The following is a 26,134-nucleotide window of genomic DNA, read 5'->3' as shown; positions in this document are numbered from 1 at the left end:
GCATTGCTACAGGCAAACACTCAACAAGAAAAAAACTATTCAAGAACCTGAGATTGACACAATCAAGCAAAATGCTTCCTGTCTCTAAATACTGTATTAAAAAGCAATATCCACTTTGTATGTTGAGTTATGAAAGGTATTAGTAGTGGCACTGTTGTACAGATGTAGGTATGTTGCATTGTATAGATATGTTAATAAATATGAAATGTTTGTTGTTTTATCCAGCTGTTGTTGAAGTGATCAGCAAACTCAAATCTAAACTGAAGAAGAACTTTCAGGCTGTGTTTGAGGGCATACCTCAAATAGAAAAACCTCTTCTCAAGGAGATCTACACAGATCTCTACATAACAGAGGGTGAGAGTGGAGAGGTCAATAAAGAACACAGGTGAGACAGATTGAGACAGCATCCAGGAAATCAGCAAGACCAGAGACAGCCATCACATGCAACAACATCTTTAAACGCTCAGCTGGACGAGACACACCTATCAGAATTGTTCTGACAAAAGGAGTTGCTGGCATCGGAAAAACTGTCTCTGTGCAGAAGTTCATCACGGACTGGGCGGAGGGACTAGCCAATCAGGAAATCCAGTTCATCTTTCCTCTGCCGTTTCGAGAGCTGAATCTGTTGGATGGAGAAGAGTTCAGTCTGATGGAACTTGTCCATCACTTCTTCTCAGAAACCAGGCAATCAGGAATCTCCATCTATGACAAGTACAACATTCTGTTTGTCTTTGATGGTCTGGATGAGTGTCGACTGCCCTTAGCTTTCAAAAAGAACAAGAGCTGGTCTGATGTCACAGAGTCCACCTCAGTGGATGTGCTGCTGACCAACCTGATCAAAGGAAACCTGCTTCCCTCTGCTCTCATCTGGATCACCACTCGACCTGCAGCAGCCAATCAGATCCCTTCTGAGTGTGTTGACCGAGTGACAGAGGTACGAGGGTTCAATGATGCTCAGAAGGAGGAGTACATCATGAAGAGATGCAGTGATGAGATCCTGGCCAGGAGAATCATCTCACACATCAAGGCATCAAGGACTCTCTACATCATGTGCCACATACCAGTCTTCTCCCTAATGTGTGTGACAGTCCTGGAGCACATGCTGAGAACAGAGAAGAAAGAGAAGATGCCCAAGACCCTGACTGAGATGTACACAGCCTTCCTGGTGTTACAGACCAAACAGAAGAAGGTGAAGTATCATGGGGAAACTGAGACAGATCCACACTGGGATGAAGAGAGCATTAAGAGCATTCTGTCACTGGGAAAACTGGCCTTTCACCAGCTGGACAAAGGCAACCTGATTTTCTATGAGAAAGACCTGACAGAGTGTGGCATTGATGTCCGTGATGCCTCAGTGCACTCAGGAGTGTTCACACAGATCTTCAGACAGGATGGTAAAGTCTTCCAAGAGAAGGTGTTCTGCTTTGTCCATCTGAGCTTTCAGGAGTTTCTGGCTGCTGTGTTTGTGTTTCTCTCATTCATCAACAAAAATGAGAATCTGATGTCTCAGTCTACCTCAGACACATCTGACGTCCACCTCTACAAGAGTGCTGTGGACAAGGCCTTGCAGAGTAAGAATGGACACCTGGACCTTTTCCTCCGCTTCTTCCTGGGCCTCTCAATGGAGTCCAATCAGTCTGACTTACGAGGCCTACTGACTCATACAAGAAGCAACACACAGAGCCATCAGGAAACAGTCAAGTACATCAAGAAGAAGATCAGAGAGGAGTCCTCTCCAGAGAGATGCATGAATCTGTTCCACTGTCTGAATGAACTGAATGACCAGTCTCTGGTGGAGGAGATCCAACAGTACCTGAGCTCAGGAAGTCTCTCCAGTGAGGAGCTCTCATCTACACAGTGGTCAGCTCTGTTCTTTGTGTTGCTGACTTCAGAAGAGAAGATGGACGTGTTTGACCTGAAGATATACTCCAGATCAGAGGAAGGTCTTCTGAGGCTGCTGCCAGTGGTCAAAGACTCCAAAACTGCTCTGTATGTATAAAGCAATGTAAATAATGATATAATTGAGGACATACTGTGATGTGATATTTGATTATTGTATGATCCTATCGTACAAACTATGACTCTGATGATGTGTCATGTTCTCCTTATGTCATGTAGGTTGAATGACTGTAACCTCTCAGAACGGTGCTGTGAAGCGCTGGCCTCAGCTCTCCCCTCCTCAGAGCTTACAGAGCTGGACTTGAGTAACAACAACCTGGGGGATTCAGGCATGAAGCTGCTCTCTGCTGGACTGGGGAATCCACTCTGCAAACTGGAGACACTGAGGTCTGTATTCATGGTCTACATGAGTCAATAGCAAGGTTACAATAGCACAATGTCTTTGTATGGTTGATTTTAGACAATATAATTTATTCTCAAGTTGGGTATAAACATCATGCCAAGAATAAGATATGCTTCCTGTCATCAGTGAGGAGTAGTTTGATAAGTAATCAATGGTATTCTGCATACCTTGGTTGTAACGAGTGGTTATTTGAGTTATTGTTGCCTTTCTATCATCTCGAACCAGTCTGCCCATTCTCCTCTGACATCAACAAGGCATTTTAGACCACACAACTGCCGCTCACTGGATATTTTCTCTTTTTTGGACCATTCTCTGTAAACCCTAGAGATGGTTGTGCATGAAAATCCCAGTAAAACAGGCGGAAACTGTAATGGAAGAATTCAAGTGGCACTGTGTAGATCTGAATAGTCAAGATGGCGGTTTCAATACAATTTATTTAGTTTGTACAAATTCATAATTAACAGAGTACTCTGGACCTGTCATAGCGAAAGACACGCAGATGTAACCTACAGGTCGTTCGAGAGAGTGGTGAAGAACAACCCTAAAACCCTGCCTTATATAAACTTACCCTAACCCTAGAACAAATGGTTCTTCCGATGGTGAATCCATCAATATAGCGGTCTCTGTGATTGGTCAGCACTGTTCAGTGACAGTTTGACTCCATACCAAGTGTCCCACAGTTCTTTGATGTCACAGCTCCCTCTCTAAATGAGGAGATGGTTAATAATACACAAACAGGATGTCTGACTTGGCCATCTCTTTGGCCAAAAGGTTAGGTCAGCTCGCTCAACTGATAACCATCTCCCCAATCCCGAGACCCAACTAAGACCCTCTGGCTCTTAGTTAGGTGTCATAAAACAACACCATAAATACCTTAAGACAATCTGAGTGTCCCTTCTACAGAGTAAACCACACCACAGAGCCTCAGTTTCTTACATTCGACTGTCTATAACAAAGGAACTTACTTTTTACCGCTTAAAGAAACATAGATATTGTAACTATGTAAAAAAATGCCATTATAAAACAGAACGTCAATAGACAGTTCCGTCGAGTGAATTCCAGTGCACAAAGCACTTCTGTTCTGTCCATGTTCGGAAACATAAGTGCAGACTTTACGTGTTTACTTCATCTCCAAAGAATGTATTAATTTAAATAAACAAGTTAAGAAATCATGTCACTTTAACTGTTTTCAAAAGTCATTGGTTAATTGACATAAAATAAGGCCTAAACTAAGCAGTGGGTTTTGACAAGTTATAATCAATTATGGCGTATCCGTTCTTTGACAACCCTGTGGATGAAGGTGCTCAGATTATACAAAGACAAAGAGAAAGATTTATCCCACCAGCCCAACGGGTCTTCAGAAACAGAAGTAATGCTTCCCTGACCAGTATCTGTGGAAGAGGTATAGGTTCAGCAGGCCCAGCGTAGTTTATCTAGATAGATTTTATTGTCATTCTTTAAAAAAAAATAGAGAGAGAAAAACACTTTAGCCTTCAGTGGACGCATACGTGAACGTTTGCTGTTAGAAGATAAACGTTCTCTGGATAAAGCCATACAGATTGCTAATCAAGTGGAATCAGCCACACACAATGCAAGTGAACTCTCAAACAGTGGAGTGCCGGTGAGGGAGATGAATACGCTGCCAAAGAAGAAACAGAAACGTCCGAACAGAACAGGTAACTCAAGAAAATGTCAAACAAATTCTAAATGTACACAAAAATGTTACCGATGTGACTCGGATAAGCACCTGGCAAACTTCACAAAATGCCCTGCCGCAAACAAAATATGCAAATCATGTGGAAAGACTGGACATTTTGCTAAAGTGTGCCGCTCAGGTCAAAAACATGAGGTGAGGGAGGTGGTTATTCCTGAGCTGACGGTGATATTTCTAAAATATACTGTCCCAAAAGATAAGAAAATAATGTGCACTGTAGAATGAGGCACATTGCCTAATATGCAACCATTCCAGATGATAGTGGATACTGGATCATCAGTGTCATTGCTGCCTGCTGAGGTCTATGAGAACTCATTCTGTGACATACCCTTGAAACAAGCTGAGATTCCTCTGGTGACGTACTCAAGACAGGGAATCCCAGTATTGGGACAACCGGAAACAAATGGATACATGATAAATGTTCTGCTCCAGCCTCATTTTACATTGTAGAATCAGGTTCACCACTGCTTAGGTTAGACTTAATCCAGGCACTGAAAATGGTCATTGTGGGAAACAGAGTAAAACTCAGATCAGAACAGACAGTGAGAGAAATAGTGGTTCCACCCTTGCCTGCCCCTACAGCTTCACCTCTACCTACCATGGGCTGTGTGAAAAACTTAGTGCAGAAAGTAGAAGTAAGAGATTATGTGAAACCTATGCAGCAGATATAGGAGGCTGCCCTTCTCTGTCAGGAATGCTGTTTCGGCTGAATTAAAACTTCTGCTAGACGCTGACATCATCGAGAAGATAGACCCTTCTCCCTGGGTGTCGCCAATCGTTGTGACTCAATGAAAGAGCTCAACAAGAATACGGATGTGTACGGACCTCAGGGAGCCCAACAAGGCGGTGGTAACTGATTGTTACCCCATTCCTCACACGGAGGAGCTCTTTTCAGAACTCAGGGGAGAAACCATGTTCTCCACCATCGACCTCACAAATGCTTACTACCAGGTTCCTCTACATGAGGACAGCAGAGACCTGACTGCCTTCATAACCCATTTTCAGATACAAGCGAGCTTGTTATGGACTAGCATCTCAGCATTTCAGAAAAGGATGTCCATAGTGCCGCAAGGTCTACCTGGAGTTTGTGATGAAATCATTGTCTACTCATCTTGCCGTGCTGATCATGAAACTCGCCTGAAAGCGGTACTCTACAGGTTACATGACGCTGGACTACATCTGAATACAGCGAAGTGTAAATACTACCAGAAAAACCTGACCTACCTGGGACACACCATAAGTCTGACTTTATGGATGCCTGCTTCTCCTGTCCAGAGCTACGTAAGCTGCAAGTCTACATGACCATAGGGTGGCCTGCGTCATCCAAAGGCCTGCCGACAGACATGATGCCTTACTACCAAATTAGGAAGGAACTTTCCATGTAAGAGTCACTTATTCTGAGAGGGAGTCACAGAATAGTGGTGCCAGTAAGGCTACGTTCTCACATGGTACACCGAGCACACGAGAGCCATCAAGGCATCGTCCATACAAAACAGAGACTCAGAGACCTGTACTGGTGGCCTAAGATGGATGCACTGGAGCAGTGTGTCATTACCACCTGTGTGTCCTGACAGTTGAATGATAAGACAGCAAAGGCAAAGGGACTTGCACTGGACATTTTGGGCCCATTTGAAAGGGGTCCTGTTGACTGTAAGTTTGCTATTACTATGATGGAGTACTATTCTAAGTGGCCAGAGGTGTGTTTTGCTCCACAATGTACAACAACTACAGTGATATGACGTTTTATGAGCACCGTGTTTAGTGAAAAAGGAAACCCCATGGCTGTGGTGACAGATAATAGCCCACAGCTAACATCGTCAGAAATGTCCTCTTTCTTGGAGGAAATTGAGTTGTAGAGAGACTAAACGGTGTAAAGAAAGCATCATCACAGCACAGAGAGAGAAAATTCGGTGGAAAACTCACGTCACTGAATTCCTTCCAGTTTATAGAGCTCCACTACATGCGACCACAGGGACGTCACCCTTCCAGCTCCTGTATGGAAGATAGATGAGAACCAACCTCTTTGTCAAGCCAAAGCTCACCACTGTTCAGGACCAGGAACTAAGAGACAGCTGCAAAGAATCAGTTACACATGAAAGAGTACACTGATGCCAAGAGACGTGCTAAGACTCCTAAATTGCACCCAGGAAGTCTTGTGCATGTAAGAAACCCTGTGCATGTCAAGAAAGGAAAGTCAAAGTTCAGTGAGCCTCATAAAGTGACACAGCAGAAAGGAGCTCACAGCTATACACTGACGGATGGGAGAACGTGGGATGCTTGGCGCCTGTCTGTGCTGCCAGAGACATTCACTCTTCCAGCAGACGAACAGAGGCCGGCGGAGACTGCTCCAAGTGAAAGTGTTCAAAATAGGAGCCAGCGAATTCAAAGACAACCAGACTGGATTAAAGATTGTTATTTCAAAATACTAGAGGGACACGTTTTTTGTTATTGTTGAAGTAACACTTTCTTTACAGAATATGACTGTGTTTGGAAATATTTTGCTGGTATCACATTTTGTTCCAGGTAGAAGTAACCTATGGAAGCAAATCGTTACCAAAATTCCAATGCAAATGCATTTCCAGAAATGCATTTGCATTTTAAGAATGTGGCTGCATTATTTGACTCATAAATGAAATTAGTAATCAATCATCCTATTTGCATTTTAATTTTCTTCTTCAAGAGTGCTCAATCTTTCACTTAATTAAAATGAAAAAGAAATAGACATTTGAGATTTAATTTTCAAAATATGCCCCAGCAAATAGGTCCGTGTACCTTGTGGCCATTGGTTTTTCTATTTTGAAACCCGTGTTGATAAATGCAAAATAGGGCCGTAATATCGTTTTGTCACTTTAGTAAGTCGAACACACATTTAAGTATAACGGCTTGTTTTTGGTTGTTTCGGTTTTTTTTTTAAATGACACAACCATATAACACAAATGGTATAACCAGCCATTAATCGATGTTTTGATTATTCCATATCCTTTATGCTGATATCTGCAAAAGATGAAATAGGCTCGTAATATCGTTTTGTCCATTTCGGATGTCAGAATCGGATTATGGGGAAATGCTTGGATTCCGTTGTTTTGTTTTATTTTGGAATAACTGAATAACCATATAACACAAATGGTATAACGAGCCATTTACTCGTTGATACAATAACACAATACATCATTTGAAAGGATGTATTGTGTTATTGTATCTAACTGGTGAATTAATCTTTTAAGTTTCATGTCACAATAACACAATCAAGCTAACCATTCCTGAACAGTGTCATATATTCATTGATAGTTTGATCATGTCAGTACAACAGTGCCATGATAATAGGAGATACTAAACCTAGTATTGATCATAGTACCAAGGGAATTGTGATCTGATTAGCTCAAAAAGACACTAGACAGTCTAGAACAAAAGATTCACTGAAATTTCACATTATATGATTTAGAAATACCTCAGGAAGATCACATGATGTCTCAGTATACAATAGACAGGATAGTTTTTGGAATATTTCAGTACAATCCAGCTTAGTAAAATCAGCTTCTCAGGCAGGTTCATTTTTCACATTGGTTACTGGCTACTGTGTCATTGTGTTCAAGTCAAATGTTATTTGTATAGCCCTTTTTCAAGCAATGTCGCAGAGGGCTTCACACACACCCATAGAACTGGACCTAAACCAACCTAAACCCTCAAGAAAGACAAGGACAAACTCTCAGGGAAACTTATGGTTAAAACATTTAAGAAAGCTTGGTAGGAGCAATTCAGTGAGAGTTCCACTCTTCCAGAGGTGGTCGGTGTTGAAGAAGAGGTGCAGACCATAAGCAAAGCATCATCATGCATCAAGAGTAGAGGTAACAATAAAAAGTGTTTGTGATCCCTCCCTAATGATAATCTTCTACAGGCTGTCAGGCTGTCACATCACAGAGGAAGGCAGTGCTTCTCTGGGCTCAGTATCGAAAGGTATCGACCTTTCGAGTCAATTGATACCGACACAAACGTGTCGAGCGTGGCTTCAAATGGGCAAAAAACATGTGATCACCTGTCGAAGCTTCGGACGTCACACGAGCAGATGACAGTGTCGTGCTACAGTCCGAGACAAACAGCGTTGTATTCAAACGCTGAAGACATCAGAAATCACTAATATTCATAGGTTATAGAGAGTATACATATTTACGGACGCTATAGAATACATTCATTGACAGAGCCAGAGATACAGATAGATTGCCAGAGCTACATAGACAGAGATATATACAGATGTGAAAGAGTAGGTGCACAAACACATACATCTTTCTCTAGTCAGCCTTCAAATGTGGCCATCCCTTTCACGGTTGCAAAAGCATGTTCCAAAACCTTAGCCGCTAGTCTACAATATCAAATCATAAATATTCATTTAGCATATACTTCCACTAAAACAAGGTCAGCAGTTTCAAACTCACTCTTTTAGACTGAAGGGCAGCGCTTTTACCAGAAGGCCATACTCAACCTGACTTCACATGTGAATAATGCTATCAGAACCTAAAAATAAATGTTATGAATGTAAATGAGCAAAGACGTTACATTGTTTATAATACAACAACATATATTTTTGACACCTGCACATCGAAACATTTGTCACATAACCTTTATATATCAAATTGATGACGATTGTGAGACTAACGTCCGAGGACTTGACGTCACTCTATTCCTTCAATCTCTCGATACAGTTGCCATACCATGAACTGACCAGCAGGTGTCCCTATGGAGACGATGTATCAAACGCTTCGAAAAAACGATACTTTTGTGACACAATTGTTTCAAATAGCTTGTTGCTTCGGAAAGCTTTGTTTCCCCCATCACTAAGTCAGGGCAGGCAGGAGGCCAAGCAGGGAACTAAGAGGCAGAAAAGACTAAAGGAGGTAGAAAAAACACAAGGAAGGCTTCTGTAGGCTTGACAAACAAAAACTGGTCCCAAGCAGAAAACACAGGAATAAATGAGGGTAGGAAGGAAGATGGGAGACACCTGGAGGGGTGGAGACAAACATGACATAGGTGAAACAGATCAGGGTATGACAGGAATGTGTATAAGACAAACTACTCCATGATATTATTGTAGGTTGACCTGGGAAGTATGTTTTGTATTGTTCTGCTAATGTACTGCTTCACATGCTTCATGTGGTTAACACCCTAACACTGCAGTAAAGGTTATGGGTCACAAAAGGTGCCTTGTATACTGAGAGACCTGCTCCTGGATGTAGTATGTAATACATTATTGGAATACTGTACTACTATGTAACTGGATGTACAATGTTCTACATATTAAAGGATGGTATTGCATTTAAGATAAAGGGAAAGTTGACCAACCAGGACAGACAGTCATCTGACTGATCAAACCTTCGTGTTTGAGAGGAAAATGATCAGACTGATATTCTTTATTTCTACCTCTAGAGGGTAGTAGTGTTTGTGATCCCTCCCTAATGATAACCTTCTACAGGCTGTCAGGCTGTCACATCACAGAGGAAGGCTGTGATTCTCTGAGCTCAGCTCTGAAGTCAACCTCCTTCCTGAGACAACTAGATCTAAGTAACAATGATCTGAAGGATGCCGGCATGAAGCTGCTCTCTGCTGGACTGAGGAACCAACTCTGCAAACTGGAGATACTGAGGTATGTATTTATGTTCTACATGAGCCATTAGTAAAGTTACCATCATCAAGTTGGGTATAAACTTAATGCCAAGAATGAGATATGCCTTCTAGTCATCAGTGAGGACTAGTTTGATAAGAAACAGGCAGATTTGCTGCATCTGAAACACTCTAAAACATGCTGTACATAATGATTGGCTTATATTTTATTTCATGTTTTTGTTTATTTTAGACAGAATGAAAATGTTGATGCAACTGTTTCTGAATGTGCAACACGACTGCAGTCTCTTTGGGTAGTGTTAACAATCTGTATGCCCTTGCCCAAAGGGTAATACAATACAGCTTAATTTAATTTTCAACCTTAAAGTGGAAACATTTTGACTTTAATCTGTGAACACTACTTGTTTTATTACAACACTGAAATGTGCAGTCATGGCTTTCGCAAAGAGAGAAATGGAGGTACTGTCATCTTCAGCACCTTTATAGACTGTAACCTAAATCAGTAGCACACATAATCTCAATTTCTTATTGTGTACGTGTGTGTCTGTGGTTGTTGTGATGTATTTTTATGAATGTTAGGGTCACTACGAAAAGTAAGACATTTGAAGTTAAAAAAAGAACTATTTGAGGGTTTTCTCTGCTGTTAAATATAATAGCAGTCATGTTTGACCCTGAAGACAACACAAGGGTTAAGATATACTATTCATCATATTATTGTACATTTACCTGGGCAGTGAGTTTAGCATCTGGCGGCTGTTGTTCCTGTGGTTGACGCCTCTTCCACTACATGAAGGGTTTCAAATTAGGAATGGCAAGAAAAGTGTGCTTGATGTATAATGCTACTGTATATACTGTATATATGTATGGAACTGGCTATTCACATTTATTCTGACATACTTTACTTCATAAGATGGTAGTATTCCATCTGAGATGCAGGGAGAGTCAACCAAATGCCCCATACCGAGTGAGATTTCAAACACATATCTGCTCTTTAAAAAAGGGAAGAAAGAAAGTTGAACACAGAACGTCAGTCTTTTATTGATCCTTTGCACAGATCACAAAAGGTGACATTGGCCATACAATGTATTGAGGTTGGCCCTGCTAATGCGTCCTAACATTAAGAGCACAGAATGCAAACATGACTGTTACAACTTAAAACTAGAATTTTGGAAAGAATATAAAATGTTGAAATAGCCTATATAAAGACATAGGCATGATGGTGTTAAATGATTATCTGTAATCCATGAACAGCATACTAATATAGCAGTTCCTCTTCTCGCAGGGAGTGCAGAGCCAATAGGCAGTCAGGTTATCTAATGACCTAACATAGTTAAATAAATACTGACAGGCATTCTCTGTTATTTAAAAAAAATATGTATTTGCTAGATACGTTTTTTGAATACTTTTGGGTAATTTCACTTCCATTTAATTTCCCCTTTAATTTTTTAGAAGAACTTCTTATATTGTCCAATAGCCTGAAGTGTTTGATGGCACGCCCTGTCATGTGATCTCTGTCTCTGTATCAGTTGTCCGTGTTGCTAAAAAGAACACTGTTACCTGAAGGCGTCTGAAGGGAACCAGATGTCTATCTGCTCAGAAAATTCGAAGCTAGAGAACAATGTACCATCTGAAAGTTAAAGTCTATTAGTAGCCGGTCCAGAACAAATACGTTTACTGAGGCTTTTTACAGTAATTTAGAAGCAAATTACCTCAGGTTTACCACAGAAAATTCTCAGGGTATAGCTAAACCAGGACGTTTTGTAGCTAATAGGCTACAGAGCGACTGAAGGGGGATATTCTTCAGTTGGAATCCAACTCAGTGGAACAAGTTCGGCAGGTAGGCTGATATTTTACCACTTTATTTGTATAAATTACGTTTTAGTTGACTGCGGCAGGGTGTGGGGAATGGGAGGTAGTTAAAAATAGCTAGAAAGAGGCAGCAGGAGAGGGCTTTGTCGGGAAAGTAGCTGGTCGCTGTTGTTTATTAGGTTGTCATGACTTCATGAGTGATTCACGTCCTGTCACTGTTCAGTTGCTCATCCTCCTCGATATCGTGATATTTAATACAATTCTGAAGCAGCGGCGGCAATGATGATCTACGTCGAGCTGTCATAGAACTCGGTTTAGAGAGGGAAAGGTCACGTGGCCGTGAACATTGCTTTCTGCAATGGTGGATAGATATGATCCATGTTCTATGTCTCGTACTGCTTAAGAATAGGGGCTATAGCCCCAACTAATTTGTTGTGTTCATTCAAGTCAAGTTTGGCTTCATGTAGCAGACGTCCTGATGTTCCATAGAACTACTAGCACCAAACTGACCACAAACCTAACCTTCCTGAACTGGGGGGAAAGGTCACTCTGTCTAATGAGGGGGAGGAGCAGCTATGACAGCACCTGCCAAATGAACCCCTCTGTGCTGACTCACTCTGGAGGCCCAGATGGATTCTGTCACAACATTGATCCTCTTTCTACAGGCTGTCAGGCTGTCTGGTCACAGAGGAAGGCTGTGCTTCTCTGGCCTCAGCTCTGAGGTCCAACCCCTTCCACCTGAGGGAACTGAACCTGAGCTACAATCATCCAGGAGAAAAAGGATTGAAGCTGCTCTCTGCTGGACTGGAGGATCCACACTGCAGACTGGAGAAACTCAAGTAAGGACATGTTTGTGTTTTTATATACCTCTTAATGTAATGTTGCTTAACACTGAATATACATCCAAGTATGTTAATAGGCCTTGCATTTCATGATTATACAATCACAGACTGCGTGTTTATTTAGGAGAGTGGGTTAGGAAGAGAGAAGCCCTATATAATCTACAATAGCCTTTAGTGCAATTATGACTATATAGCTACAATCCTAATTGTATTTCCTGGGGTCTATTCCAGAAAGTGGGTTGAAGTGAAAACAGTGAGTTTGTTAACCCTGAGATGAGGGAAACTCTGGGTTTTCTGTTCCAGAAAGAGAGGAAACACAAACTCTGGTTAAGTTACCACGGTAACTGATGGTAACTAACCTAACCTGCTTGCTGGCAGCTTTTGTTTAACAAACCATGAATTTCTCCCTCTCCTCCCTCATGCCGAGCCTGAAGCAACTATCAGACATGGGGTGTCCTTTCCTCATCCAGGGCTCCAGACTAACTTGTTTTACTAGGAGCACTGTAGCCCCTAACTGAACATGTTGGGGGCACAGGCAGAACATGTAGGGGCCTACACCTTAAATTGACCTGCAAAGCAATTATTCACATTTTCCCCATTTTAAATGTATTACTGATAATAATGTGCTGTTGTATTTTAGTTTGCAGTAGGGCTGTGCGATATGACCAAAATCTCATATCCTGATAGATCCTTTCATATCCCGATAACGATACATAACACAATATGTCACATTTTCTTTCAATTCAATGAATAAATAGTTGATATAAAATGACCACATGGAGAGGCTCTAAATTGCGGCCAATTTGGTTGCATCTGTAAGGGAAAAACTTGCCTGGGGCGCCAAATGTGCTAGGACCGCCACTGCGTATAACACATAAGGATGACATGAAGTTTCCATGCAGAGCTAACCTGGTATTTACTGAACATGTCCCTGTTAATCTGTGCTGTGGAGGTTGATGGACCCTCCTCAGGGTTTCCCGCAGCACTTTCCAGTTAAGGCGGCCGCCTAAGCAACACACGCCTGCCGCCTTAACTACGTCGTCCAAAACAAAAAGAAAGATGAATGCCGTGTTACTCTGTCCTGTTTGCTCCCTTTCATTCCAAACAGTACCTTCTCTGCAGAATGCATTAGTCTATCGTACAAACGACCCCCCTCCCCCCAGAACACATTAGGCTAGACTCTACAACCCCCCCTCCCGGTCTGACGGCAAACCCTACCACCTTAACTAACACGTTTTCTGTGGGAAACCCTGCTCCTCCTTGTAATGCCCAGTCATGCTCTGTTATAAAGGAGAAGAATGTGCCAGTTGTTTTACCATTCATTCTTTTTTCTCATCACGTCAATGTACATGTCAAACCCATAATTCCACACAAGAACCTCAAAACAATGTACATGGGGAGAGAACAGTGTAGCTCAGTAGCTACCATACAGTAAGATGTATACCTCTGTAGGTCTTTCTGAATCCCTCTCTGTGGCAGCAGACAACATATCTGTATCATTCTGTGATGAAGAGCATTCTGTTCTACTGTACTGTACACAGTCTTTGCAATATTGAGAACTTAAACTGCAAGAGGTTCTGTTGTGGCAGAAGGCTCAACAAGGCAGGTAACACCATCAATGACCTTTGGGAGAAATGAACCCCCCAAATGAAATCTCCACAAACACACTAACATGTTATGTGGGCCCTTGTGTCCTCGGGGGTGATAGGCTTGGATGAGTTCCCTCCAGGGATGCCTTCAGCCGCTGGTCGCCCAGCGTTCTGGCTCAGAGCCAGCTCTTCTGCCTCTGTCAGAGGTGGTGCCCTCCTCTGCCTTCTTTCTGTTAGTCCACTACAAGTCCAATGTTCATATACTGAGCAGGATTAGGTGAGACAACATTTATGTGTTAAAACAGCATTCTCACAAGTTGAGACAGCCACTGAATGATTTGTACTTGGTTTAATCCTGTCAAACATGATTAAAACAATCATGTGTCTGAATCAGAAGGGGACAATGACAGACAAGGAATTTACTTTGGCCGAAAGATACCGACTGAGGCAGCCATTATCGGCGCCCCCTTGAAAATGTCAGCAGAAACATGAGAGAAAAAGTCAACCCCCAGACTATGCTCCTAGAGGAGTACAGTGTGAGAACAGGAGAAAACACCTCAGCACATGGGCACATACATTGTACAACATTACAGAACTCATGACATGCAAAGGGGGTGGGAAGGCCAAAGCAAAATATGCCCTACCTGTTTGAACTGATTTTATATTTCATTTTCAGCTGCTGCCAAGTGTGTTTTGTGCCCATAGGATTGTTCCACCACTTGTCCAGCTGTAGTAAGACAAGTGGTTAAATGTCAAATAAATAGACTGCATTGAAATGTACTCATTGACCAATTGTCTCTCTTTTGCTGTTGCAGTTGTTGTTTACCTTTCAGAAAATGTTTGCATACTCGCCTGCACGCATGAGAATTCCTAATTCCAGTGAATTAGAATTAAACGAACTCAGATCAGCTCTTCTGGAACCGATAACTCTGTGCTTCCCATCTCAGGGTTCATCAAGTCTGAGTTCAGGGTTTTCTGGAATACACCTCTGATGATAAACATAGAAACAACATGTTTACTTTAGTCACGTAGCAACAGGTGAGGTGTCATTTCCTCATCATTCCTCTGCTTCTCCCTACAGTGTGGATCATGGTGGAGAGTGCTGGATCAAACCTGGTCTTAGGAAATGTGAGTATTGACTGCTACTTAGTTCTGGTACACAGGGTCATACAGGGACAATACCATTAGTGACTTTGACACTGTCAGAAATGGACACACGTATGTGCCCTCCCTTCACCCTCCCCTCTCTCCCCCTCCCCTGTTCCCCCCCCTCCCTTCCCCTAGCTGCTGTGTGTTTCCTGTCCCCCTCCCTCCTTCCCTCACTCCTCGCTTCCTTCCCTCTCCACTGCCCTACCCTCTCCTCCTCCCACCCCTCCCTTCATCTCCTTCTCCCCTTTCGTCTCTCTCCTCTTCTGAGAGGAGGTCAGGGGGGTGGGGGGAGAGGAGGTGGGGGGGAGAGAGTAGATAAGGGGGGTGGGGGGAGAGGAAAAGGTGGGAGGGGGAGAGTTGATAAGGGGGGTGGGGGGAGGAGGTCAGGGGGGTGGGGGGGGAGAGAATGAAAGGGGGAGGGCAGGAAGAGGGAGACATTCTAATGTGAATGATGATGATCAGTAATATATTGTGTCTTGGTCTCCCCCATCAGATGCCTGTGAGCTCACACTGGACCCAAACACAGCATGCAGACGCCTCTCTCTGTCTGAGGAGAACAGAAAGGTGACATGGAGGAGAGAGGAGCAGCCGTATCCTGATCACCCAGAGAGATTTGAGGACTGTGCACAGGTGCTGTGTAGAGAGGGTCTGTCTGGGCGCTGTTACTGGGAGGCAGAGTGGAGTGAAGGAGGAAGATGGGTTGGTATAGCAGTGACATATAAAGGAATCAGCAGGAGAGGAGAGGGTGCTGACTGTGAGCTTGGATACAATAACAAGTCCTGGAGTCTGGACTGTGATGGTAACAGTTACTCTGCCTGGCACAATAAGAAGAGAACTGTCATACCTGCCCCCCCCTCCAGCTCTCACAGAGTAGGAGTGTATCTGGACTGGCCGGCCGGCACTCTGTCCTTCTACACAGTCTCCTCTGACACACTGACCCACCTGCACACATTCCACAGCACATTCACTGAGCCCCTCTATCCTGGGTTCTGTGTTTATTATGACTCCTCAGTGTCCCTGTGTCAGGTAGAATAGCCCACACACACTCTCACACACTGTGCTCACATAGATGTCATTGAAGATTGAACTGTATACAGTTGGAATTGATATCCCAGAGTGTTTGTAAATATTGGTGTGTGTAGAATGTTTGTTTTGTTTTAACCTTTTAGATGTAAATATTACTGATATTAAATATTATTAATATCTCTAAATATTACCGACGCTTCCACCAGAGTGAGTTATTTTTCCAAAACGGAAGCTAGCTTTAGTTAGCTTCCGTTACCTAGCAACCTAGCATAATACTCGTAGCAATGCTACTACCTGCTAGTGTTACTTGTTAGCCTCCTAATTGTACATTTTGAAGCCATACTACAGCGTTTGTCATGTCGTTTTTGTCTATCGGAAAATAGTCGGTAGGAATGTTCAGAATCACACGTGTGACGTTACTCTGTGGGGCTTTCGAACTATCGCACACGTGTGATGCTGCTCCTTAACGGGTTAATTGTTGACAAACAACAATCCTGTCTTTGATCTCAGTCCCACTGAATGTGATGAACTAAATAGTGTCTTAGTGACTAAATAAGGAGAAATAAAGATGTTTTATACAGGATGATAGAAGACATGCTGTGTGTTTGTTGGTGACCCAGTGGCCCTATAGACACACACACACGTACACACACACACACACATGTACACACACACACACACACACACTGGAAACACTACATTTAGGACCAGTAATATGACAGTATTACCCACTTGAATATACACTGTGTGTGTCTAGTGTGATCCCCTCCTTCCCTACTCTCTCCCCCCCACCCTCCCTCCCTACTCTCTCCCCCCCACCCTCCCTCCCTACTCTCTCCCCCCCACCCTCCCTCCCTACTCTCTCCCCCCCACCCTCCCTCCCTACTCTCTCCCCCACCCTCCCTCCCTACTCTCTCCCCCCACCCTCCTTCCCTACTCTCTCCCCCCCACCCTCCCTCCCTACTCTCTCCCCCCACCCTCCCTCCCTACTCTCTCCCCCCACCCTCCTTCCCTACTCTCGCCCCCCCACCCTCCCTCCCTACTCTCTCCCCCACCCTCCCTCCCTACCCTCCCTCCCTACTCTCCCTCCCTACTCTCTCCCCCACCCTCCCTCCCTACTCTCTCCCCCCCACCCTCCCTCCCTACTCTCTCCCCCCACCCTCCCTCCCTACTCTCTCCCCCCACCCTCCCTCCCTACTCTCTCCCCCCACCCTCCTTCCCTACTCTCTCCCCCCACCCTCCCTCCCTACTCCCTCCCTACTCTCTCCCCCCACCCTCCCTCCCTACTCTCTCCCTCCACCCTCCCTCCTTACTCTCTCCCCCACCCTCCCTCCCTCCACCCTCCTTCCCTACTCTCTCCCCCACCCTCCCACCCTACTCTCTCCCCCCACCCTCCCTACCCTCCCTCCCTACTCTCTCCCCCCACCCTCCCTCCCTAGAGAGGAAGGGGTGATGACTGTAGGCTTGGATACAATAACAAGTCCTGGAGTCTGGAGTGTAGTGATGACAGTTACTCTGCCTGGCACAATATGAATAGCACTGTCATACCTGCCCCCCCCTCCAGCTCCCACAGAGTAGGAGTGTATCTGGACTGGCCGGCCGGCACTCTGTCCTTCTACACAGTCTCCTCTGACACACTGACCCACCTGCACACATTCCACAGCACATTCACTGAGCCCCTCTATCCTGGGTTCAGGGTTTATGATGACTCCTCAGTGTCCCTGTGTCAGGTAGAATAGCCCACACACACTCTCACACACTGTGCTCACATAGATGTCATTGAAGATTGAACTGTATACAGTTGTAATTGATATCCCAGAGTGTTTGTAAATATTGGTGTGTGTAGAATGTTTGTTGTGTTTTCATTGTTGACAAACAACAATCCTGTCTTTGATCACTGAATGTGATGAACTAAATAGTGTCTTACTGCCTAAATAAGGAGAAATAAAGGTGTTTTATACAGGATGATAGAAGACATGCTGTGTGTTCGTTGGTGACCCAGTGGTCCTACACACACACACACACACACATGTACACACACACATGTACACACACACATGTACACAATGAAAACACTACATTTAGAACCAGTAATGGGACACTATTACCCACTTGAATATACACTGTGTGTGTCTAGTGTGATCCCCTCTCCCCCTGACCTCCTCTCTACCTGGTAGGGGGGGTCTAACTCACTGAGTGATAAAGAGGGGTGTTGGGAGGGGGGGGTCTAACTCACTGAGTGATAAAGAGGGGTGTTGGGAGGGGGGGGGTCTAACTCACTGAGTGATAAAGAGGGGTGTTGGGAGGGGGGGGTCTAACTCACTGAGTGATAAAGAGGGGTGTTGGGAGGGGGGGGGGTCTAACTCACTGAGTGATAAAGAGGGGTGTTGGGAGGGGGGGGGGTCTAACTCACTGAGTGATAAAGAGGGGTGTTGGGAGGGGGGGGGGGTCTAACTCACTGAGTGATAAAGAGGGGTGTTTGGAGGGGGGGGGGGTCTAACTCACTGAGTGATAAAGAGGGGTGTTGGGAGGGGGGGGGGTCTAACTCACTGAGTGATAAAGAGGGGTGTTGGGAGGGGGGGGGTCTAACTCACTGAGTGATAAAGAGGGGTGTTGGGAGGGGGGGGGTCTAACTCACTGAGTGATAAAGAGGGGTGTTGGGAGGGGGGGGGTCTAACTCACTGAGTGATAAAGAGGGGTGTTTGGAGGGGGGGGGGGTCTAACTCACTGAGTGATAAAGAGGGGTGTTGGGAGGGGGGGGGTCTAACTCACTGAGTGATAAAGAGGGGTGTTGGGAGGGGGGGGGGTCTAACTCACTGTGAGTGATAAAGAGGGGTGTTGGGAGGGGGGGGGGGTCTAACTCACTGAGTGATAAAGAGGGGTGTTGGGAGGGGGGGGGGGTCTAACTCACTGAGTGATAAAGAGGGGTGTTGGGAGGGGGGGGGTCTAACTCACTGAGTGATAAAGAGGGGTGTTGGGAGGGGGGGGGGGTCTAACTCACTGAGTGATAAAGAGGGGTGTTGGGAGGGGGGGGGTCTAACTCACTGAGTGATAAAGAGGGGTGTTGGGAGGGGGGGGTCTAACTCACTGAGTGATAAAGAGGGGTGTTGGGAGGGGGGGGTCTAACTCACTGAGTGATAAAGAGGGGTGTTGGTGTGATAGGTTAGAATAGTATAGTTTTCTTTTATACAGCAGTGTATTTCATAAAGTGATTTCATGCTTTAAAAGACAATGGTTAAAATAGGTTTACAATAAATGTGAATTCACAGAAGCCTCAAGGTAAAGAATTGTTCGTTATTTTTCATGTTAGATAAGTATGTCGTTTTGTTTTCAGGTCATTTCAGTCATATTATCGGTTATCAGCCAGAATGCCTGAATCCTGTGTTCTTTATCGATTGCTTATGTCTTTTACCCGCCACTAGGGGATTTCCGTGTTGTTTCTGCTCATTGCAATAAACCCCTGCAAGAGAGAAACAAGTGCAAATCACTCTCGTGATTATTTCTCCTGTTTTCAGGTAAACGTTACCAATTGTTGTTTTCTTGTCACCTGTAATTGAGACGTTTTGCACTTGTCACCCGTAATTGAGACGTTTTGCATTGAACCAAGTTATTTTAACTAAGCTAAGTTACGTTTTTGTGTGTATATTTTGAGAGTAGGGACACCACGTTTTCTGTGCCCATGAACCTGCGCTCCGCCATTGTGGGCCAGTACAGACAATGTGGTGGAAGACTATTTTGATATTTGTTGTATATTATATGTGAAATTATTTGGTCAATGTTGTTGTTCCAAGGTCGGACATTTGAAATGTTGATACAAGTGTGTTAACTTCATTGCAATAAACCCCTGCAAGAGAGAAACAAGTACAAATCACTCTCGTGATTATTTCTCCTGTTTTCAGGGGTGCAACATTTGGAGGCACCGCTGAGATGGCTGTTTAGATGTCTGGTGTACACAGTCTGTGCACCGCAGTTTAAACCAGCTAAATCCCCCCACACTACTCAGGCAGACTACAGCGAGGAGGGGTTTGTGGTAAAGGAGAGCTGGCAGCTGTGTTCTAGTCTACGCGTCCTGAGGCCAACCAGAGATCATCAGGAGCTGCAAAGACCATACACCTCAGCGTCACCTGTACCTGCAAAAGTTCCTCCTGTCTACTGCCACAATGTCGATGCTGGAACAACTACAAGAACAAATTGTGCGTGAAGTGCACACCTTGCCCAAAGACCATTTAGTGACCATCTGTGAGTACTTGGGTATAGCAGACAAAATAAAGGCCAGCACAAGAACACGCCTGTCTCTGCTAACACATATCCAGATGCACATTGGAAGAGATGAAATGGAAGAACTTGAGGATCAAGGAATGTCAGAACTACTGTTGTTGAATGACGAGATTGCTGAAATAATAAAAGCTGAAAATGAAGACCAAGATACAAATGAAAGAGGTGATTCAGGGCACACAGACCAAGCAACTGCTACTTCACTGGTAACAGAGACAGTTAAGGTAGTCAACAACACAGCGGCTCAACTCCAGTTTCAAACAAGTAACCACCCTGTGAGTAGTGTGCCTGATCACAAGCAACAAAGCCCCTACTGGCAAAAGGACTTTAAAATATCAGGCCAGATAGGCGAGCCGGGCCAAAAGGATAAACTGACATTTTCCAGTCTTGCTCACCAGATTGAAAACGGACTGAGCAGAGGCTACTCAGAGCTGGACATTGTAGATTCTGTCATTAGAGCCATTCTGCCAGGCCTACAACTACGCAGCTACCTGGAGGGAAAGGCCCAGCTTACTTTGCCCACTCTACGTCGCATTCTCCGCTCACATTTCCAAGAGAAGAGTGCCACTGAACTCTATAAACAACTTGCTTCAGAGGTACAGAACCCCAAAGAGACCGCACAAACTTTCCTTATGAGAGTCCTAGATTTGAAACAGAAAGTATTGTTTGCTTCACAAGAGTCAGAATCAGGGCTTAAGTATGACCCAGCTCTTGTTCAGCGTATGTGCTTACACACAATACTTACAGGCTTTCAGAGTGACAGTGTCAGAATAGACATGCAACCACTATTGTTAGACCCTGGGACCCCAGATGAGATCTTGCTAGAGAGGTTAAATATGGCTTGTGCTAATGAAACCGAGAGAAAAAACAAGAAAAGGTGTTTAGCCTCACAGTCAGCTACAAGTGTGAGTGCAGTTGAGTTAAATGACACAGTGCCCGTCAGGAATCCAGTGAAAGAGGTCAAGCCTAAATTTCCTTCTGAACTGTTTACTGAACTAGCAGAGCTTAAGATAGGTGTAGCCTCCCTTAACCCTCGTGCTGCCTTCGGGTCACATGACCCAAAGGTTCATAACGAACCATCATTGTGTTTACCCAATTTTACCCAATACAAAAACAAATAAAAATACTTTTCTTTTAACCTTCGCAATGTGGGGGGTCTGAGACAGCCCGACGGTTAAAAGAAAATGCTTCACTTTGTTTTTGTATGCGGTAAAGTTGTCGCAATACGACGGTGGGTCACAATGACTGATGGGTCAGAACGACCCGAGGAGAACACAAGGGTTAAAGGTCTCAGTGCAGAGATAGCGCAAATTAAAGAGACATTACAGCAGCCAGTGACTAGTCTTCAGTCATATGCCCCTCCACCAGCTATGCAGTATGATAGAGACCCGCAGATGCAGTTTTATAGCTATCAGGGTCCCCGCCAAAGACCACCACCCCCTCAGTATCCAGCGCAGCACTACCAAAGTTGTCCAGCTCGTCGTGAGAGGAAGTGCCACGCCTGCCAGCAAACCGGAGCCAGCGAGCGCTGCACACACTGCTACTTCTGTGGAAGTGGAGAACACTTTCAAGCTGGATGCAGAAACAGAGGTACAAGACAACAACAAGAGAGACATTTAAACGGGCAATGGTTACCACCAAGGGACGAGTGTTAACCATCGCCCACCACAAGTCCCAACAATGTACCAACTGTAAACAAGAACATACAAATAATACACTGCGGCAGTGTTCAACATGCAAAAAGACACTTTATTGTTCAAGAACATGCCAGAAGCAACATTGGAATGAACACAAGAGACAATGCATTGAGTTAAAGACAAACCATGAAAATAAAACTGTCCATATTCCACTGCCACCAGCCCAGGTAAACACCACTCACAAAGTCACATCTCTGGTGGGCAGACAATGCCTGGTCGAGTGTCTCCTGGATGGCCACAGACTCCAGGCTCTGTGGGATTCAGGCTCGCAAGTGTCAATCATCGACGAGAGATGGAAAGAGGACTATTTGCCACATATAAAATTGAGAGATGTTGCAGAGCTCATGGACTCAACTCAACTGAGTTTGAATGCAGCCAATGGAACCAACATGCCGTACCTCGGGTGGATCGAGACGACTTTTCAACTCATTTCCGGAGCTGAACCACCTGAGAGAATAATCATCCCCATGCTGGTAATGAAAGGTTCTTACTTGTCACACCCCATTATAGGTTACAATGTCATTGAATACCTCCTGAATAAGACCGAAAAGGCAAAAGTATACAGCACAGTGAAAAAAGCATTCCCCAGCCTCAAAAGGAACAAGGTGAAAGCTTTCATTCAGGCTGTCAGCGCAGATACCGTAGATGAGTTTGAAGTCAAAACTAAGAGAGACTGTATTACTGTACCAAAACGAAGTCACATTCCTGTTGAGTGCCGTCTAGCTGCACAGCCATTTAAAGAAGACATGACTATGTTGTTTGAGCCAGATTTAAATCCGCAGTGGCCAGATGATTTAGAGTTCTTTGACACTTTGGTTAAAGTTAAAAAGGGTAAGCTACCTATCATAAGTGTTGATGTCTCTAATCCAACTGATCATGATATTGTCCTGTTAGGCCGTACAGTAGTGGGCACAGTGCAGACTATTACCTCCATCTTACCTGCTCAGGTGTTTGAAAAAGCTACTGTAGCTTCAGTTACTCCCACAGATACACAGTCACCCTGTAGCTCTAGTGAAAGTTGGCACCCACCTGTAGATCTCAGCCATCTCAGTGAAGAACGGAGAGTAATCGTGCAGCAAATGCTCAGAGATGAGTGTGAGTCTTTCTCTAAAACGGACAATGACATAGGCTGTATTGAAGACTTGAAAATGACTATTTCACTCAAAGACAATGAGCCTGTTAAACGCGCATATACAGTTAGGTCCATAAATATTTGCACATTGACACAATTTTCATCATTTTGGATCTGTATACCACCACAATGGATTTGAAATGAAACAATCAAGATGTGCTTTAATTGCAGACTTTCAGCTTTAATTTCAGGGTATTTACATCCAAATCAGGTGAACGGTGTAGGAATTACAACACATTTTATATGTGGCCCCCCCCTTTTTAAGGGACCAAAAATAATTGGACAAACTAACATAATCATAAATCTAATTGTCACTTTTAATACTTGGTTGCAAATCCTTTGCAGTCAATGACAGCCTGAAGTCTGGAACCCATAGACATCACCAGACGCTGGGTTTCGTCCCTGGTGATGCTCTGCCAGGCCTCTACTGCAACTGTCTTCAGTTCCTGCTTGTTCTTGGGGCATTTTCCCTTCAGTTTTGTCTTTAGCAAGTGAAATGCATGCTCAATTGGATTTAGGTCAGGTGATTGACTTGGCCATTGCAGAACATTCCACTTATTTGCCTTAAAAAACTCTTTGGTTGCTTTCGCAGTATGCTTCGGGTCATTGTCCATCTGCACTGTGAAGCGCCGTCCTATGAGTTCTGAAGCATTTGGCTGAATCTGAGCAGATAATATTGCCAGAAACACTTCAGAATTCATCCTACTGCTTTTGTCAGCAGTCACATCATCGATAAATACAAGGGAACCAGTTCCATTGGCAGCCATACATGCCCACGCCATAACACTACCTCCACCATGCTTCACTGATGAGGTGGTATGCTTTGGATCATGAGCAGTTCCTTCCCTTCTCCATACTCTTCTCTTCCCATCATTCTGGTACAAGTTGATCTTGGTCTCATCTGTCCATAGGATGTTGTTCCAGAACTGTACAGGCTCTTTTAGATGTTTTTTGGCAAACTCTAATCTGGTCTTCCTGTTTTGAGACTCACCAATGGTTTACATCTTGTGGTGAACCCTCTGTATTTACTCTGGTGAAGTCTTCTCTTAATTTTTGACTTTGACACAGATACGCCTACCTCCTGGAGAGTGTTCTTGATCTGGCCAACTGTTGTGAAGGGGTTTTTCTTCACCAGGGAAAGAATTCTTCTGTCATCCACCACAGTTGTTTTCCGTGGTCTTCCGGGTCTTTTGGTGTTGCTGAGCTCACCAGTGCGTTCTTTCTTTTTAAGAATGTACCAAACAGTTGATTGAGCCACACCTAATGTTTTTGCTATCTCTCTGATAGGTTTGTTTTGATTTTTCAGCCTAACGATGGCTTGCTTCACTGATGGTGACAGCTCTTTGGACTTCATATTGAGAGTTGACAGCAACAGATTCCAAACACAAATACCATACTTGAAATGAACTCTAGACCTTTTATCTGCTCCTTGTCAATGAAATAACGAACTCCCATGAGGGAATAACATACACCTGGCCATGGAACAGCTGAGCAGCCAATTGTCCAATTACTTTTGGTCCCTTAAAAAGGGGGGGGCCACATATAAAATGTATTGTAATTCCTACACCGTTCACCTGATTTGGATGTAAATACCCTGAAATTAAAGCTGAAAGTCTGCACTTAAAGCACATCTTGATTGTTTCATTTCAAATCCATTGTGGTGGTATACAGAGCCAAAATGATGAAAATTGTGTCAATGTCCAAATATTTATGGACCTAACTGTATGTCAGTGCCACGCCCACTCTATCAAGAGATGAAAAGTTACTTACATGATCTAATAGCACAAGGCTGGGTCAAAAAGTCAAACTCGTCATAGTCCTCACCAGTTGTGTGTGTTAGAAAAAAGGATGGAACTTTAAGACTGCGCATAGACTACAGGGACTTGAATAGAAAAACTCATCCTGACCGCCAGCCAATCCCTCGTGTTCAGGACATTATGGACAGTTTAGGTGGAAACTCTTGGTTTTCACTGTTGGATCAGGGAAAAGCGTACCACCAGGGGTTCATGTCAGAGGAAAGCCGGCCACTCACTGCCTTTGTGACCCCCTGGGGACTCTATGAGTGGATACGCATCCCCTTTGGACTGATGAATGCTCCTGCAGCATTTCAACGCTGTATGGAAGAGTGCTTGGAGGGACTTCGTGACAACATATGCATCCCGTACCTGGATGACACATTAGTCTACAGCAAAACCTTCAATGATCATGTGGAGGATGTGAGAAAAGTTCTCCAGCGGCTAAGAAACGTTGGTATCAAACTTAAGCCAAGTAAGTGTGACATCTTTAAAGCTGAAGTACGCTATTTAGGCAGAATAGTGTCAGCTGAGGGCAGTAAAGTTGATCCCGCAGATTTTGACGCAGTAAGAGCACTCAAAGACATCAACCCACAAAACATTGGGCAGCTCAGAAAAATGTTAGGCCTTCTGTCATACTATAGACAGTACATAAAAGACTTTTCCAGAAAAGCAAGCTGTCTGTATGAACTGTTGAAAGCCGAAAAAGACACAGACAACTTAAAAGTGACAAAGAGAAAACAGAAGAAATCCAGTCCAGTTGTGCCCTCAACAACTCAAATATTGTGGACTGATCAACACCAAAGTGCACTCGAGGAACTAATAGACTGTTTGCTCAACCCACCGGTGCTCGGCTTCCCGGAGTTCACTCAGCCGTTCATCGTACACACTGACGCCTCACACAAGGGACTAGGTGCAGTGTTGTACCAAAGACAAACTGGTAAGCTGCGAGTTATTGCTTATGGCTCCCGCACATTAACAGCAGCTGAAAAGAACTACCATTTTCACGCAGGCAAGCTAGAGTTTTTAGCTTTGAAGTGGGCTATCACTGACAAATTTAGAGACTATTTATACTATGCCCCAACATTCACTGTGTTTACTGACAACAACCCGCTAACATACATTTTGTCCACTGCTAAACTTAACGCAACAACTTCTAGATGGGTTGCTGAGCTTGCTGACTTTCACTTCAC

The 26,134-nt window shown here is 44.1% G+C and overlaps 2 protein-coding genes across 2 annotated transcripts in view; both read left to right on the top strand.

Annotated features, from left to right (window-relative positions):
- LOC134021968 (NACHT, LRR and PYD domains-containing protein 12-like) overlaps positions 1-26,134 on the top strand; it is a 248,064-nt gene that overhangs the window by 84,756 nt on the left and 137,174 nt on the right. Inside the window, 3 exon segments of the mRNA XM_062463092.1 lie at positions 226-381; positions 384-1,989; positions 2,119-2,286. Of these exon segments, the coding sequence (XP_062319076.1) occupies positions 226-381; positions 384-1,989; positions 2,119-2,286 (1,930 nt within the window).
- LOC134021978 (stonustoxin subunit beta-like) lies at positions 9,286-16,627 on the top strand. The gene is made up of 4 exons (XM_062463113.1): positions 9,286-9,651; positions 12,104-12,277; positions 14,951-14,997; positions 15,512-16,627. Exons 1-4 carry the CDS (start codon positions 9,464-9,466, stop codon positions 16,051-16,053), a joined length of 951 nt encoding a protein of 316 aa, XP_062319097.1. The 5' UTR covers positions 9,286-9,463; the 3' UTR covers positions 16,054-16,627.

This window comes from Osmerus eperlanus, chromosome 6 (assembly GCF_963692335.1).
Source record: "Osmerus eperlanus chromosome 6, fOsmEpe2.1, whole genome shotgun sequence".
Lineage (NCBI taxonomy): Eukaryota > Metazoa > Chordata > Actinopteri > Osmeriformes > Osmeridae > Osmerus > Osmerus eperlanus.
Note: the sequence above shows the minus strand (reverse complement) of the source record. Positions and strands in the feature narration are given on the sequence as shown.

Bases quoted from the DNA above. Each gene is read 5' to 3' on its own strand.
- LOC134021978 (XM_062463113.1), top strand. From the start codon at position 9,464: ATGATAACCTTCTACAGGCTGTCAGGCTGTCACATCACAGAGGAAGGC. The intron at 9,652-12,103 runs GTATGTATTTAT...CTCTTTCTACAG, and splicing joins TGCAAACTGGAGATACTGAG to GCTGTCAGGCTGTCTGGTCA. The intron at 12,278-14,950 runs GTAAGGACATGT...TTCTCCCTACAG, and splicing joins TGCAGACTGGAGAAACTCAA to TGTGGATCATGGTGGAGAGT.